General features: G+C 43.4%; 1 protein-coding gene across 1 annotated transcript; it reads right to left on the reverse strand.

Moving 5' to 3' along the window:
- Positions 1-10,458: 10,458 nt before the first annotated feature.
- LOC122040857 (probable WRKY transcription factor 31) lies at positions 10,459-12,567 on the reverse strand. The gene is made up of 5 exons (XM_042600314.1): positions 12,288-12,567; positions 12,078-12,179; positions 11,492-11,974; positions 11,277-11,390; positions 10,459-11,163 (listed from the first exon to the last, which is right to left on the reverse strand). Exons 1-5 carry the CDS (start codon positions 12,495-12,497, stop codon positions 10,582-10,584), a joined length of 1,491 nt encoding a protein of 496 aa, XP_042456248.1. The 5' UTR covers positions 12,498-12,567; the 3' UTR covers positions 10,459-10,581.
- Between the last annotated feature and the right edge of the window lie 1,188 nt (positions 12,568-13,755).

Raw genomic sequence — 13,755 nt, forward strand, 5'->3', positions numbered from 1 at the left:
GCCACCACCACCAAGCTCCAAGGGATGCTAGAAACAAAGCCTCGTTTCTCTCCTTCTTCAAGCAAAATCCGGCCACCATAAGAGCTCCAAGAGATGATGTGGTTCGGCCACAAGAAGAAGAAAGGAGAAGAGGAATAGGGTCGGCCACACCAAGGAAGAAAAGAGAGAGGAATAATAGAGGATATGTTCTAAGGTGAGGCACCTCTACCCTCTCTTTTATATTTCTTAGTCTTGGCAAATAAGGAAAGTTTTATAAATAAAAACTTCCTTATATTCCTTGTCATTGTTTAAGAAGGAAAATTTAATTAAAATCTCCTTATTAAACCTCTAATGGCTAGCCACCTTAATCCCTCCAAACAAGAAAAGTTTTAAACACAAAATTAAAACATCCTAATTTGTTTCCAGAAATTTTTAAATAAAAATTTCTCTTTTGAAAATTCCCTTCATGGATGGTCATAAAAGGAAACTTTTATAAATTAAAATCTCTCTGTTAAAATATGTGGATGATTTCCAAAAAGAAAAATTTTCTTTAAAATTAAAATATTCCTATCAATCTACAAATAAGGAAAGATATCAAATCTTTCTCTTAATCTTTTGTAGAAAACTATAAAAGGAAAGATTTATAATTTTAAAACTCTCTTTTAAAACCATGAGGATGGTTTAAAAAAGGAATGTTTTATCAAAAATTAAAATCTTCCTTTTAACTACAAATAAGGAAAGATATCAAACCTTTCTCTTAATCTTTTGTAGAAAGCTATAAAAGGAAAGATTTAAATTTTAAACTCTCTTTTAAAACCATGACTTCCACATAAGGAAAGATTTTAAAAATTAAAATCTCTTTTAATTTAATTATGGCCGACCACCTAAGCTTGGGTTCAAGCTAGGGCCGGCCACCTACTTGACCCATCCAACCTTGGTTTGGCCGGCCCTAGCTTGGGCTCCAAGCTAAGCTTGGTCGTCCACCTTAAGGTGGGTAAGAAGGTGGGTATGGGTGGGTATAACACTTTATAATTAAGAGGCTACGACAGGGACCGAGAGGAGGAATTGGTTTTGGTCTCCCGATGAACTTAAGCTTCCTGTGTTCACCCCGAACACCCAACTCGAGTTCATCAATAATAACTCATACCACTAAAGAGTTATTATTGAACTACCGCACCAATTTCATATTACTATATGGGCTCCTTCTTATCATGAGTGTGTTAATCTCCCTGTGTTTAAGATATAGAATACCAACTAATTAAATGAGTTACTGAGAACTCATCTAATTAATATCTAGCTCCAAGAGTAGTATTTCAACCTTATCGTCATGTCGGACTAAGTCCACCTGCAGGGTTTACATGACAATTCTATGAGCTCCTCTTAGGGGCATCATCAACCTAGATTACTATGACACAATTTCATTCTATAATCAACAACACACCATATAAATAATACCATTTTCCAACTTATCGGGCCTATTGATTTATCGAACTAAATCACAATCTTTTATAAATTAAATAAATGAATATTGAGTATATGTGTTTGTTATTATACCATGATTAACAGCACACACTTCCATAATAACAAAGGTCTTGTTCTTTTATGCAGTCAGTATAAAAAGAACTTACCTTAAATGGTCCTGCTCAATATACTCAGAGTGTACTAGTGTAATTTTATAGTTAAGATAAACTAATACCAAATTATACTATGACTATTCCAATGGTTTGTTCCTTTCCATCTTAGTCGTGAGCTTCTGTTTATAATTTATAAGGAATTGATAACATGATCTTCTGTGTGTGACACTACACTGTTGGTGCAACCTTAGGTCAAGGTTGACCTGGGTGACCCGACTCGAGTTGACCTGACTCGAGGTATATTTTGATGTTTGACAAGAATAGAGAAGTTATATTTTGATGTTTGACAAGAATAGGAACTTGGGGGATTGTGGGTGCAACCTTTGGTCAAGGTTGACCTGGTTGACCTAACTTGAGTTGACCTGATTCGGGAAAAGTCCAAGTATGGAGACTTGGCACGGAAAGGTCCAAGCAGGGAGTTTGGCACGGGAAAAGTCCAAGAATGGAGACTTGGCACGGAAAGGTCCAAGCATGGAGCCTGGCACGGGAAAAGTCCAAGTATGGAGACTTGGCACGGAAAGGTCCAAGCATGGAGCTTGGCACGGGAAAAGTCCAAGTATAGAGACTTGGCACGGAAAAGTCCAAGCAGGAAGCTTGGCACGGGAAAAGTCCAAGTATGGAAGCTTGGCATGGGAGGTCAGAGAGGGCTCGGTAGCTCGTTCTCTGGACTGGATAGAGTCGAAGAGGGCTCGGTAGCTCGTTCTCCGGACTAGGTCAGAGAGGGCTCGGTAGCTCATTCTCTGGACTGGATGGAGTCGGAGAGGGCTCGGTAGCTCGTTCTCCGGACTAGGTCAGAGAGAGCTCGGTAGCTCGTTCTCTGGACCGGACGTGAAAGTCGGAGAGGGCTCAGTAGCTCGTTCTCTGGACTAGGTCAGAGAGGGCTCGGTAGCTCATTCTCTGGACCAGACGTGGAAGTCGGAGAGGGCTCGGTAGCTCATTCTCCGGACTAGGTCAGAGAGGGCTCGGTAGCTCGTTCTCTAGATCAGGAAGGCTTTAGGTTTAAGGCTGGGAAATTGGATCGGTATGCTGACCGATCCAGTGATACACTGATTCTCACTGTGGTCATCTGATCGGTCTGGTGACCGATCAGTAAACAAACAGATTGGGAGAAGGAATAGGAGGGATCGGTCTGTGGACCGATCCACCTATGGCCTGATCGGTCCACAGACCGATCAGGGATCGACAACAACTCTCTGTGAGAGTTGGGATCGGTCTGGGGACCGATCAGCCTAGGCCCTGATCGGTCCCATGACCGATCAGACCCATCCTGGACCGATCAGGGTGGAGCCTGATCGGTCCAGGCCTAGCCGTTGAGACACAACGGCTAGATTTCTGTCTTCTTCGCAGGTTCAAGTTATATAACGAGGTGGAGGGCCTCTACAGGGAAGTTCTTCTTCTTCCTCCTTGCGATCTGAGCTTTGCTGAGCTCTCCATTACTGAAGCTTCGTGTGAGCTTCCCTCGGCTGGGTTTCCAACTAATCAGTTGCTGCTGTGGTTGGCATCCGTGAAGTTGCTGCTTCATCAACAGTCGACGAGAAGACAAGCAAACCAGTGTTTTTACATTCATATTGTTCTTGGCTTCTTGCTGTATTTCTTGTACTCTGATCTTGCTGTTGCAAGAGAGATTGAGGCGAGGTTTCTCCACCCAGAAGGAGTTTTTATTAGCCGGGTTTCCGGGGTCTCATCCACCGACGGATTGATAGGATTCGTCCACCTTACGGACACGCCGAGGAGTAGGAGTATCATCTCCGAACCTCGTTATATCGTCGCGTTTGAGGTTTGATATTCTCCATTTTCGTTTCTACTTTTTATTTCCGCTGCGCTAACTCAAATTGTAGGAAGAAACGAGAATTTGGGGTCGGTTATTCACACCCCCCCTCTCTAGCCGCATCCGAAGGTCCTAACAAGTGGTATCAGAGCAAGGTTGCTCTTCGTCGGATTAACACCCGGGGGAGCACGAGCTAGAGAATGGATCAACTTGGAGAAGACGTCACGATTCCACCCTTCTACGATCGCGACGACTTCGCGTATTGGAAGGTAAGAATGAAGTATTTTCTTATGACTAACCTAGTAAATTGGAATTGTGTACAAGTAGGTTTTATTCCTCAGGTGGCTAAAGAAGGAGAACCTCTCGAGAAGTAGAAGTGGACGAAGGAACAAATCCACCAATCCATAATCAACGACGAGGTAACGAAAATCTTTGAATTTTCATTACCTAATGATATCTTGTGTAAGATAGGTAGATACAACAATGCTAAGGAGTTGTGGAACAACTTGGCTAAGTTCCATGAGGAGAGCTCCAATTCAAGTCATGAAGAGGAGTCAAGTGAGCCAAGTAGCTCACATCATGGAGGTATGGAATTAGAAGTTGAGGGCTACTCAACATCTAAGGAAGAAGAGGAGGAGAGTTCTTCTTCAAGACTGGAGCAAGAAGAAGAAGCATCTACCTCCGGAAGGGATGAAGGAGAGAGCTTATATCCATCCTCAACCCTAGGTAACTCAAGCAACTTAATTTCAAGTAAATTACATATAATGTGCTTTGAGTGTAGGGAATATGGGCATTACAAAAGTAAATGTCCAAAGAGGATTAGGAAGACTCCACCGGCACCAAAAGTCAAGGAAGCCGGAGTCCCGATACGCAAGGGCAAGGAGCACGTGGTGTGCTTCCAATGCAAGCAAAGGGGACATTATAGGAGTCAATGTCCAAGGGGGAGGCAACCTTACAAGGACAAGAGACCAAGCACATCTATAGGGGGAGCTAAGGCAAACCCTAAGGTATCCTTTAAGGCACATTCCTGCAATTCTAATAAGACACATGCTAGTAGTTTTATTGCAATTGTCAATAGTGATAAGCATGATAACCATAGAAACCGATACATGTCCTTAGGTGCCAAACATGTCAGCCTAGATAAGGACAATGCTAGAAATGCCAACCCTAGAGTTAACTCATCTAAGGTTAAGGAAAACCTAGATAGGAATCCCAAAACAACTAGACATATGCCTAGGAATACCTCAAAGAAAAATGGAAAATTAAAGCTTGATGTATTAAACAAGGAAAATCAAGTCTTGAGGTCAAGACTTGACACTTTAGAAAAGGCTCTTAAGAATTTGGAGAAGTCAACTCTAGGGTCTAAGGGTCAAAAATCAAAGCCCAAGGACATGAGAGGTTTGGGTCACAAACCTAAGTCTCAAGTGGTCAAGCCCTCTTATCATAATGTTCCATTCGATTATGGAACAAGACCTAGGGCTAAGAAGACCATCACCAAGGTCACAAGGGGAGTCACCCCTAGAGTTGATCTTGATGAGTCCCAAATGACCAAGGCTTTAAAGCCTAGGAGGGTCATTAGGAGGGTTGCTAGGGAAGTCATCCCTAGTGAATATTTAGTGAACCCAATGAGCTCAAATAGGTATTGGGTTCCTAGGAGCGTGATCCCGTCACGCTAGATGGTTTAGGGTGTGCCAACCTTAATTGGATAGGTAGTTAACCTACTCATGGCAAAAGGTGGCATTTTAGAAATTTTCAAGGTGTAATCAAGCCTTGAAAATGAAATTAAAAATTATTCCTAAGGTGATTAGGATGTGCCAACCACAATTGAGGAGTTTTCTAAGGTCAATCTAATTGGCACATAGTGATCTAAAAATCTTTAGTATATGATTTTAGGTCTATTACACTTAGGAATATAGAATTTATGGTAAAATGATCAAAATTATCAAAAATGGCAACTAAGGCTAGAATTAGGTATTTTCTATACCTTTATATGTTATTTGCCATACATTATTTGTCATATGCCATGTCATGACATCATATTTATTTTATTATCATTTGAAATGTCATGATAATGCTTAGGTTAGTTATATGTCATGTCTTATTTAAGTTTCATACTTTATGTCATGACATCATGACATTAGCACATATTTCCACTTATGATATTATTTTATGTCATGTCATCATCTCTTGCATTTATGATCAATTAAATTGATTTAAGGATAAAAACACAATTTGATATGGAGATCTAATTGTTGTTTAGAAAATGCATGAGAACTTAGCTTAAGATGACCTAAACCCATATCTCACATCAAAATTGACTTGGATGTGTTTGATACACCTTAGATGTGTGTGAGATATTAGGATGATGAGTTAGGATCAAGGTGCAAAGTTCTTGTACCTAGATGAGCCTAATTCGAATTTGAGGATCATAGGAAAAACTTGTGTACAAGTCATGTACATTTAGCCCTAAGATTGTGGTCCTAAATTGAATGGTTTAAGATCATTTCAAAATTGATTTGAAAAACCTTGATGAAGCTTTTCTAGTGATAGCATTCATCATTGAGCAAGTTGATACAAAGATGGATTAACCTTGAGCTATTTCAAAGTCTTTCGAACTTTGTATCAAGATTAAAAATGGGAGTTATTTTCATAGAAAACTATTTTTCCATGATAATATATGTGATGAGGAATGTATCCTCAAAATTTTACAATTTTTGGAATTTTCTGTAATTTTTTAGTTCATATTTGAGGAAGTCAATCCTTATGAAAGAGTTGTGGCCGATCGAGAAGATCTGATCGGGGGACGTGAGAGAGCCATCTTATGATCCAGAGGATCGATCTGTGCAGATCCGATCCGGGAACCTGATCGGTCTAGTGACCGATCAGAGCGTGCCAAAATGCTGATTTTCGACTGTTGTTTGAAATTTCAGCTATGGAAGTTGGTGTTTTAGTTTTCTAAAGGGTTGAAACTCTCCAAGACATTGTTGGTGCAATGGTCAAGGAGGAGTTGACCTTTAGGGGGAGTTTTATCTATTGGTCAAGGGGGAGTTGACTTTTAGGGGGAGTTTTTACTCGTCAAGATTTCTGAGGATGAGTGATATGGGATTATCACTGAGTTGATTGTGGATTTTAGTATCAAGGGGGAAATTGAGGGTTTCAATGAAAGGTATGAGACTTTCATTAGAAAGAAACTCTTGACCTTGATTCACTCCTTTTTGCTGTGTGTCAAAAAGGGGGAGAATGTCCAGAGAATGTTCAAGGATGTTCAAGGAAGAACATTGGAGTTTGGGGAGAATGTTCAGAGAATGTTCAAGGAAGAACATTGGAGAACTATTGGAAAACCTAAGTTAGGTTATCGGGTTAACCTAACTTGATTATGATTTTTGTCAAACATCAAAAAGGGGGAGATTGTTGGTGCAACCTTAGGTCAAGGTTGACCTAGGTGACCCGACTCGAGTTGACCTGACTCGAGGTATATTTTGATGTTTGACAAGAATAGAGAAGTTATATTTTGATGTTTGACAAGAATAGGAACTTGGGGGATTGTGGGTGCAACCTTTGGTCAAGGTTGACCTGGTTGACCCGACTTGAGTTGACCTGATTCGGGAAAAGTCTAAGTATGGAGACTTGGCACGGAAAGGTCCAAGCAGGGAGCTTGGCACGGGAAAAGTCCAAGTATGGAGACTTGGCACAGAAAGGTCCAAGCAGGGAGCTTGGCACGGGAAAAGTCCAAGTATGGAGACTTGGCACAGAAAAGTCCAAGCAGGGAGCTTGGCACGGGAAAAGTCCAAGTATGGAAGCTTGGCATGGGAGGTCAGAGAGGGCTCGGTAGCTCGTTCTCTGGACTGGATAGAGTCGGAGAGGGCTCGGTAGCTCGTTCTCCGGACTAGGTCAGAGAGGGCTCGATAGCTCGTTCTCTGGACTGGATGGAGTCGGAGAGGGCACGGTAGCTCGTTCTCCGGACTAGGTCAGAGAGGGCTCGGTAGCTCGTTCTCTGGACCGGACGTGGAAGTCGGAGAGGGCTCGGTAGCTCGTTCTCTGGACTAGTTCAGAGAGGGCTCGGTAGCTCATTCTCTGGACCAGACGTGGAAGTCGGAGAGGGCTCAGTAGCTCGTTCTCCGGACTAGGTCAGAGAGGGCTCGGTTGCTCGTTCTCTAGATCAGGAAGGATTTAGGTTTAAGGCTGAGAAATTGGATCGGTCTGCTGACCGATCCAGTGATACTATGGGTATCTGGATCGGTCTGCTGACCGATCCACTGTCTCATGTATCTCTGAATCGGTCTGCCGATCAATAACCAAAGTTGGGATCGATCTGTGGACCGATCCACCTATGGCCTGATCGGTCCACAGATCGATTAGGGATCGGCAACAACTCTCTGTGAGAGTTGGGATCGGTCTGGGGACCGATCAGCCTAGGCCCTGATCGGTCCCATGACCGATCAGACCCATCCTGGACCGATCAGGGTGGAGCCTGATCGGTCCAGGCCTAGCCGTTGAGACACAACGGCTAGATTTCTGTCTTTTTCGTAGGTTCAAGTTATATAACAAGGTGGAGGGCCTCTACAAAAAGTTTCTTCTTCTTCCTCCTTGCGATCTGAGCTTTGCTGAGCTCTCCATTACCGAAGCTTCGTGTGAGCTTCCCTCGGCTGGGTTTCCAACTGATCAGTTGCTGCTGTGGTTGGCATCTGTGAAGTTGCTGCTTCATCAACAGTCGACGAGAAGGCAAGCAAACCAGTGTTTTTATATTCATATTGTTCTTGGCTTCTTGCTGTATTTCTTGTACTCTGATCTTGTTGTTGCAAGAGAGATTATGGCGAGGTTTCTCCACCCAGAAGGAGTTTTTATTAGCCGGGTTTCCGGGGTCTCATCCACCGACGGATTGATAGGATTCGTCCACCTTACGGACACGCCGAGGAGTAGGAGTATCATCTCCGAACCTCGTTATATCGTCGCGTTTGAGGTTTGATATTCTCCATTTTCGTTTCTACTTTTTATTTCCACTACGCTAACTCAAATTGTAGGAAGAAACGAGAATTTGGGGTCGGCTATTCACACCCCCCCTCTCTAGCCGCATCCGAAGGTCCTAATATAAAATAATTAAACAACTACACTTAGCATATAAATGTAGACGTTTGACCAATGTGATTCTTTATTTCAAAAATAAATGTTTGCAAAAAGCTAGTCTTTTAGTATACACTCTAACACCAAGAAGATTCTTGGGATGAAGATTCACAGGGTAGAGCTGCAGGGAGATTCTGATTGTCTCAATGTAGGTATATGGAGAAGGTGCTAGATAGGTTCAACATGAGAATGCAAAGTTAGTGAGCACACCCCTGGCACATCACTTCAAGCTATCCAGTACATAGTGTCCAAAAATGGATGACGAGATCTAAAAGATGTCAAAGGTTCCTTTTGCTAGTACAGTTGATTGTCTGATGTATGTCATGGTTTGCATGAGATCATATTTGGTGCAAGCAGTTACTATGGTGAGCAAGTTTCTCTCAAATCCTGGTCGACCAGATTGGGATGCAATGAAGTAGATTTTCATATACTTGAGACATACAACTAATTATGACATTATATTCAGTAGACAATCGGAAGATCCTTCAATTGTTGGGTACATAGATGCAGACTATTCAGGAGATTTAGATGACAAGAGGTCTACTGTAGGATACGTGTTCATAATGGCAGAAGGACCTATCTGTTGGAAATCTATAATATATATATTGTTGCATTGTCTACTATGAAGTCAGAGTACATGACAACAGCTGAAGTAGTAAAGGAAACTTTATGGTTTATGGAGTTGGTCAGAGAACTAGGCCTTCAATAAGGTGGAGTCAAGTTGTTATGTGATAGTTAGAGTGTTATCTATTTGGTGAAGAATCAAGTGTATCATGCGGGAACCAGGTACATTGATATAAGGTTTCACAAGATCAAAGAGCTTATTGCTTCCGAGGAAATTCAACTTGAGAATGTTGACATTGCAAATAATGTTGCAGGCATGCTGACAAAGCCAGTAACCACAGAAAAGTTCAAGTATTGCTTGAACTTGATCCATATCTCTAAATGCTAAAGGAAGGAAACTCAAACCCAGAGATCCAAATGGAGTTTTGTTCAGATATTCATATTTTTCGAAGGGGTGAATATCGCTAAGATGGATATTGTTGACGGGTAACTCATATTTGGATGAAGGTCAATGCAATGGACGTCATGGGAAAAAAACTGTTAAGGTGGCTGACTCCATGTCTTATGGATTTAAAAGGATATAAGATATCTCCATTGGTATGAGACCTTTTGAATAGAGCTCAAGAGCAAAGTCATAAGGGGTTAGGCCCAAAGTGAACACTATCATTTCATTGTGAAGATTATGCTAGGCCCTAAGTGGATAATATCATGTTATTGTGGAGATATATGAATATTCTTTGGGCACAATAAATATGGTTTGGATCATGATGTTAATATCATTTGTTATGTCCAAAGATTATTCAAATATCTCCACAATGACATGATATTATATCTTTTGAACTTAGATCCTCATATTTTTACTCTTAGATTCTATCCAAAAAAAAAAAAAAAACTTTATATCAATAAAAAATATCTAATATTTTTTAAAATCCAATATTTCCTAAATATATATATCCCAAGGCTCTCTCAGCTTATATACCATTCCTAACCGCACTGAAAGCGGACTCATCGTCATCATCTCCAACTTCCCTTCCTTGTCATCTCTCTCTCTTCTTTCAATTACCAACAAAAAGAAAGACCTCCACCAGACGTCAAATACGTCACGCAAATTCCCGAGTAAACGATCCTAAGAAACATAGAGTCGCCCGTCAAATCGTGCTTTGACGTGGTCTGCATTCGATCGCCTTCAAGGCTTCCCATACTGAGCCATCCATCCTCGTTTGCTTCACGTGCCTGGACGCAATCGTTGACCTCCAGCGACGACGTTGGAACGCCGGCGAAGAGCCCCACACGTAAACCCAACCGCACAGGACCACACACTCTTTTTTTTTCTTTCGGGAATTAAACTCCCAACCACACTCGATGTTGAAAGAAGACGAACGCCTAATGAGATAATCGAGAAAGGTTACGTCTTTATTCCACCGCTTAAAATAACAAACGAACAAAATCAATCTAAAAGTGTGAAGCTGGAACTTCGCTTTGCCGTAAATTGATGATTTTCTTGTAGTATAAGTTTCAGGATAATTTGCTCGGTCCGTGCTCGTTGCCGTTGTCGATAGGTTGGTTGCCGCTGAGGATGGACTTGATGGCGGCGGTCAGGGCCGCCGTGAAGTTCGGGTCGGACGTGATGGCAGCGGTCGCCGCGCTCACGGACTCCGCGATAGCCGGCGGCACGCCGGAGTGTTCCTTCTGCGGCGCCACCGAATATGACTGCTGGCCGAAGACTTGCGGAAGGGACGGCGGCTGCGGCGGCAACACGGGGAATTGAGCCTGGAAAGGCACTGCCGCTACCGGTGGCGGCGGCCGTTGGTACTGCAGCGGGTTGGGGCTCTTGGTCAGGTCCAACGTGACGGTCGGGAATGGAGCCGACGCCGATATGCTCGTCATGCTCGACGAGCAAGCTCCCGGCAGAATGGACCTCGCGAGGAAATGATGATTCATGAGCGCGTCGGCGCTAGTCATCGAACCCGACAGGAGCATCGACGCGGCGGCTGTAGTGGTCGAAGCCATGGCCATAGCCGCCGGCGGGAGGGAGTGGTTGTGGGCCCCCTCGTAGGTCGTCACTAGGATCGACCGGTCGTCCGCGCACCGTTGCACCTAATTAATTAATATAATCGCGTCAAACACGATTAATTAAGTCATAATTACTACTTAATTGAGCTATTAATTAAATCGATAAAATAGAAATTATCGGGTGTTGAATCAATTACTTGTTTCCTGACTGGGCATCCGGCGGCCATGGTGCATCTGTAGTAAGCTCTGGGGCATGGATTTCCCTTGGCCATCTTCTGTCCATACTTCCTCCATTGGCATCCATCACTAATCTACAATAATTAAGATTAATCAGATTAAACAATTGAGATTAATCGAGCAGTAATTCAGTTTGTTTTCCTTCCATTTAATTAAAATTGACAGCTGTCATTACCATGGGCGCCTCAGATCGAGCTCGCACAGAGACACGCGTCTTCCTCATGCTGGCCTCTTGGGCTTGCTCCTGAGCAGCCGTCGCCGGGGTCAACTTAGGCGCTTTGCTGAGGTTCACTTCTGAGGTCTCAGACGGCGGCGGCGGCGGCGACAACGTCAACGACTGATCTGGGCTGGAGGTCGACGAGTTAGACGGCTCGTTGTCACTGGTCGCCGGGCCCAAATCCATAAACTGCCTGATCGGAACGATAGCCCTGCTTTCGTCGACAGATTTGTCATCGGTGTTATTATTTCTTCCATCCTCGACCTCTCGCGATCGAAGGGCGGTCTCGGCTGTGTTTCCCGGAACTCGATCGCGGTCCTGCAGCAGATGGAGGACTTGCATGTGAAGGGACGTGTACTTGGCCGTCATTTGGTTGAGAAATTCTCTCAGTTTCTGGTTCTCTTCGTTCATGCGGGTCAGCTCCAGTTTCACGACCGCCAACTGATGAAAGAAATTCAGTTCGTTTAATAAAACTACAACAGGTCGTCGTCGATCGAACTCCCTGAAATCGATCGGTCAGACGGAGCTCGTCTTGATTATATACCTCATCGCACTTATCGTCGTCGATCCGCGACGCCCCGTCGTCCACCGTTGACTGGTCGCTGCGCGTATTCGCAGCGTGAAGTTGCATTAAGAATCCAGCCGTCTAGAAAGAAAGAAAAATTAAACTGATAATTATTAATTATTATATAATATAATTCCACCTACCGATCGATATAGTTTTCGATCGAATTAATGCCAATATATCACAAACCTGAACGGCGACTTCTTCCTTCTTTACGGGGGCGAGATCGGATTTCGTCTTCTTGGCCGGAAACAAATCCATCTCGCAGACATCGGCTCGCCGGTCGCTGCTCGCCGCCCTCGGTCGCCGTACGTCGAGAGGGAGCTCCCCGAAGCCCATGGAAGCAGAGAGAAAGAGCGGATCCGATGTGTCGAAAGTGAGAGGTCGCCGTTTATCCATAACTTAGCCGGGAGGAAGATGAAGATGAAGATGAAGAAGAGACGACGAAGTCCAAAGTTTGAAACGATGAGATGGGGAAGGGCAATATATGAACGGCAAGGGGAGCAGAGATGGCATCACATGGTGCGTCAGCGTGAGGTCAGCTAGAGAGATACGTTGTTCTACCGCAATGACTTCCACGCTTCGGGAAACCCTAACTTTTAACACGGTCGCGGTATCAACCTACCCACCACCCTACCGATGTCTCTATTGATTGGGGAAATGGGTAACCGAGCGCTGACGCGGCGATGTGACCGTTTCAATGCAGATCCGCTTGCGGTCGCTGCGATTGGGCAGGCGGAGTCCACGTGAGGGAAATAGAATCCGTCAACCGCGCCTTTTGGACTGGGGCCACCGAGGCCGGCCGGCCGAGGCTCTCCGACCAGCAAACAGGAAAGTCCCCCGCGCGTGGCGGAGAGAGGGACGCGTTTCGAGTTTCGGGTGGGTGGATTTTACTATTCCCTGTTTAGAAGGGAATTGTATCTGCAGTTTCTCCGGCGGTCCCGGTGGGAATGGCGTTTGGAGATTTGACCCGCTTCGTCGTCCAAAGGATTTTTTTTTTTAAAAAAAAATGTTTGTAATTATTTTAATTATTACTGACTCAAATGTCTTCTCTTCGTTTTTAAGCTGTTCGACTGCCTCATTAAAATAAATGCAATTTATTTCGTCTCATATTTCAAATGGCGATTTTCCAAATTTATTACTTGATTATGCAATTTATACAAAATCACTTAGGTAGTTTTGGGATGATCCAAATCACATAGTTTGGTATAGGTTCATTCCTAAAAATCATGAGCACACGTGAACGTCTAAAATAGGAATCGGCGAAACTAGAAACCCTAATTTTCACCAGTAAAATTGATCTAAAACCCTACTTTTATTTCACTGACCAACCTCATTTAGTGTTCACGGGTACTTTTACTAGCCTCACTCATACCTCATCGACGAAACGAAGAACAGTAACTCTCAATGTTTCATCGACGATCGCATGATCTCAGGGACGGATCCAGGAATGAGAGATGGGCTGGGCTAATCTCGCATTGGGCGAGTCTGTCAACATGTCCGAGGTCACTTTGTATGAGCACATGTATATTACCATTTCTCTTTTATCTATATTTCACCTATTTTAAATTTTTATTGAATAATTTTTTCATTATTTATGAAATTATTAAATTAATTTATGGATAATGATATATAATTCGTAGACATTGAAAATTTG

The sequence above is a fragment of the Zingiber officinale genome, chromosome 2A (assembly GCF_018446385.1).
Source record: "Zingiber officinale cultivar Zhangliang chromosome 2A, Zo_v1.1, whole genome shotgun sequence".
Classification (NCBI taxonomy): domain Eukaryota; kingdom Viridiplantae; phylum Streptophyta; class Magnoliopsida; order Zingiberales; family Zingiberaceae; genus Zingiber; species Zingiber officinale.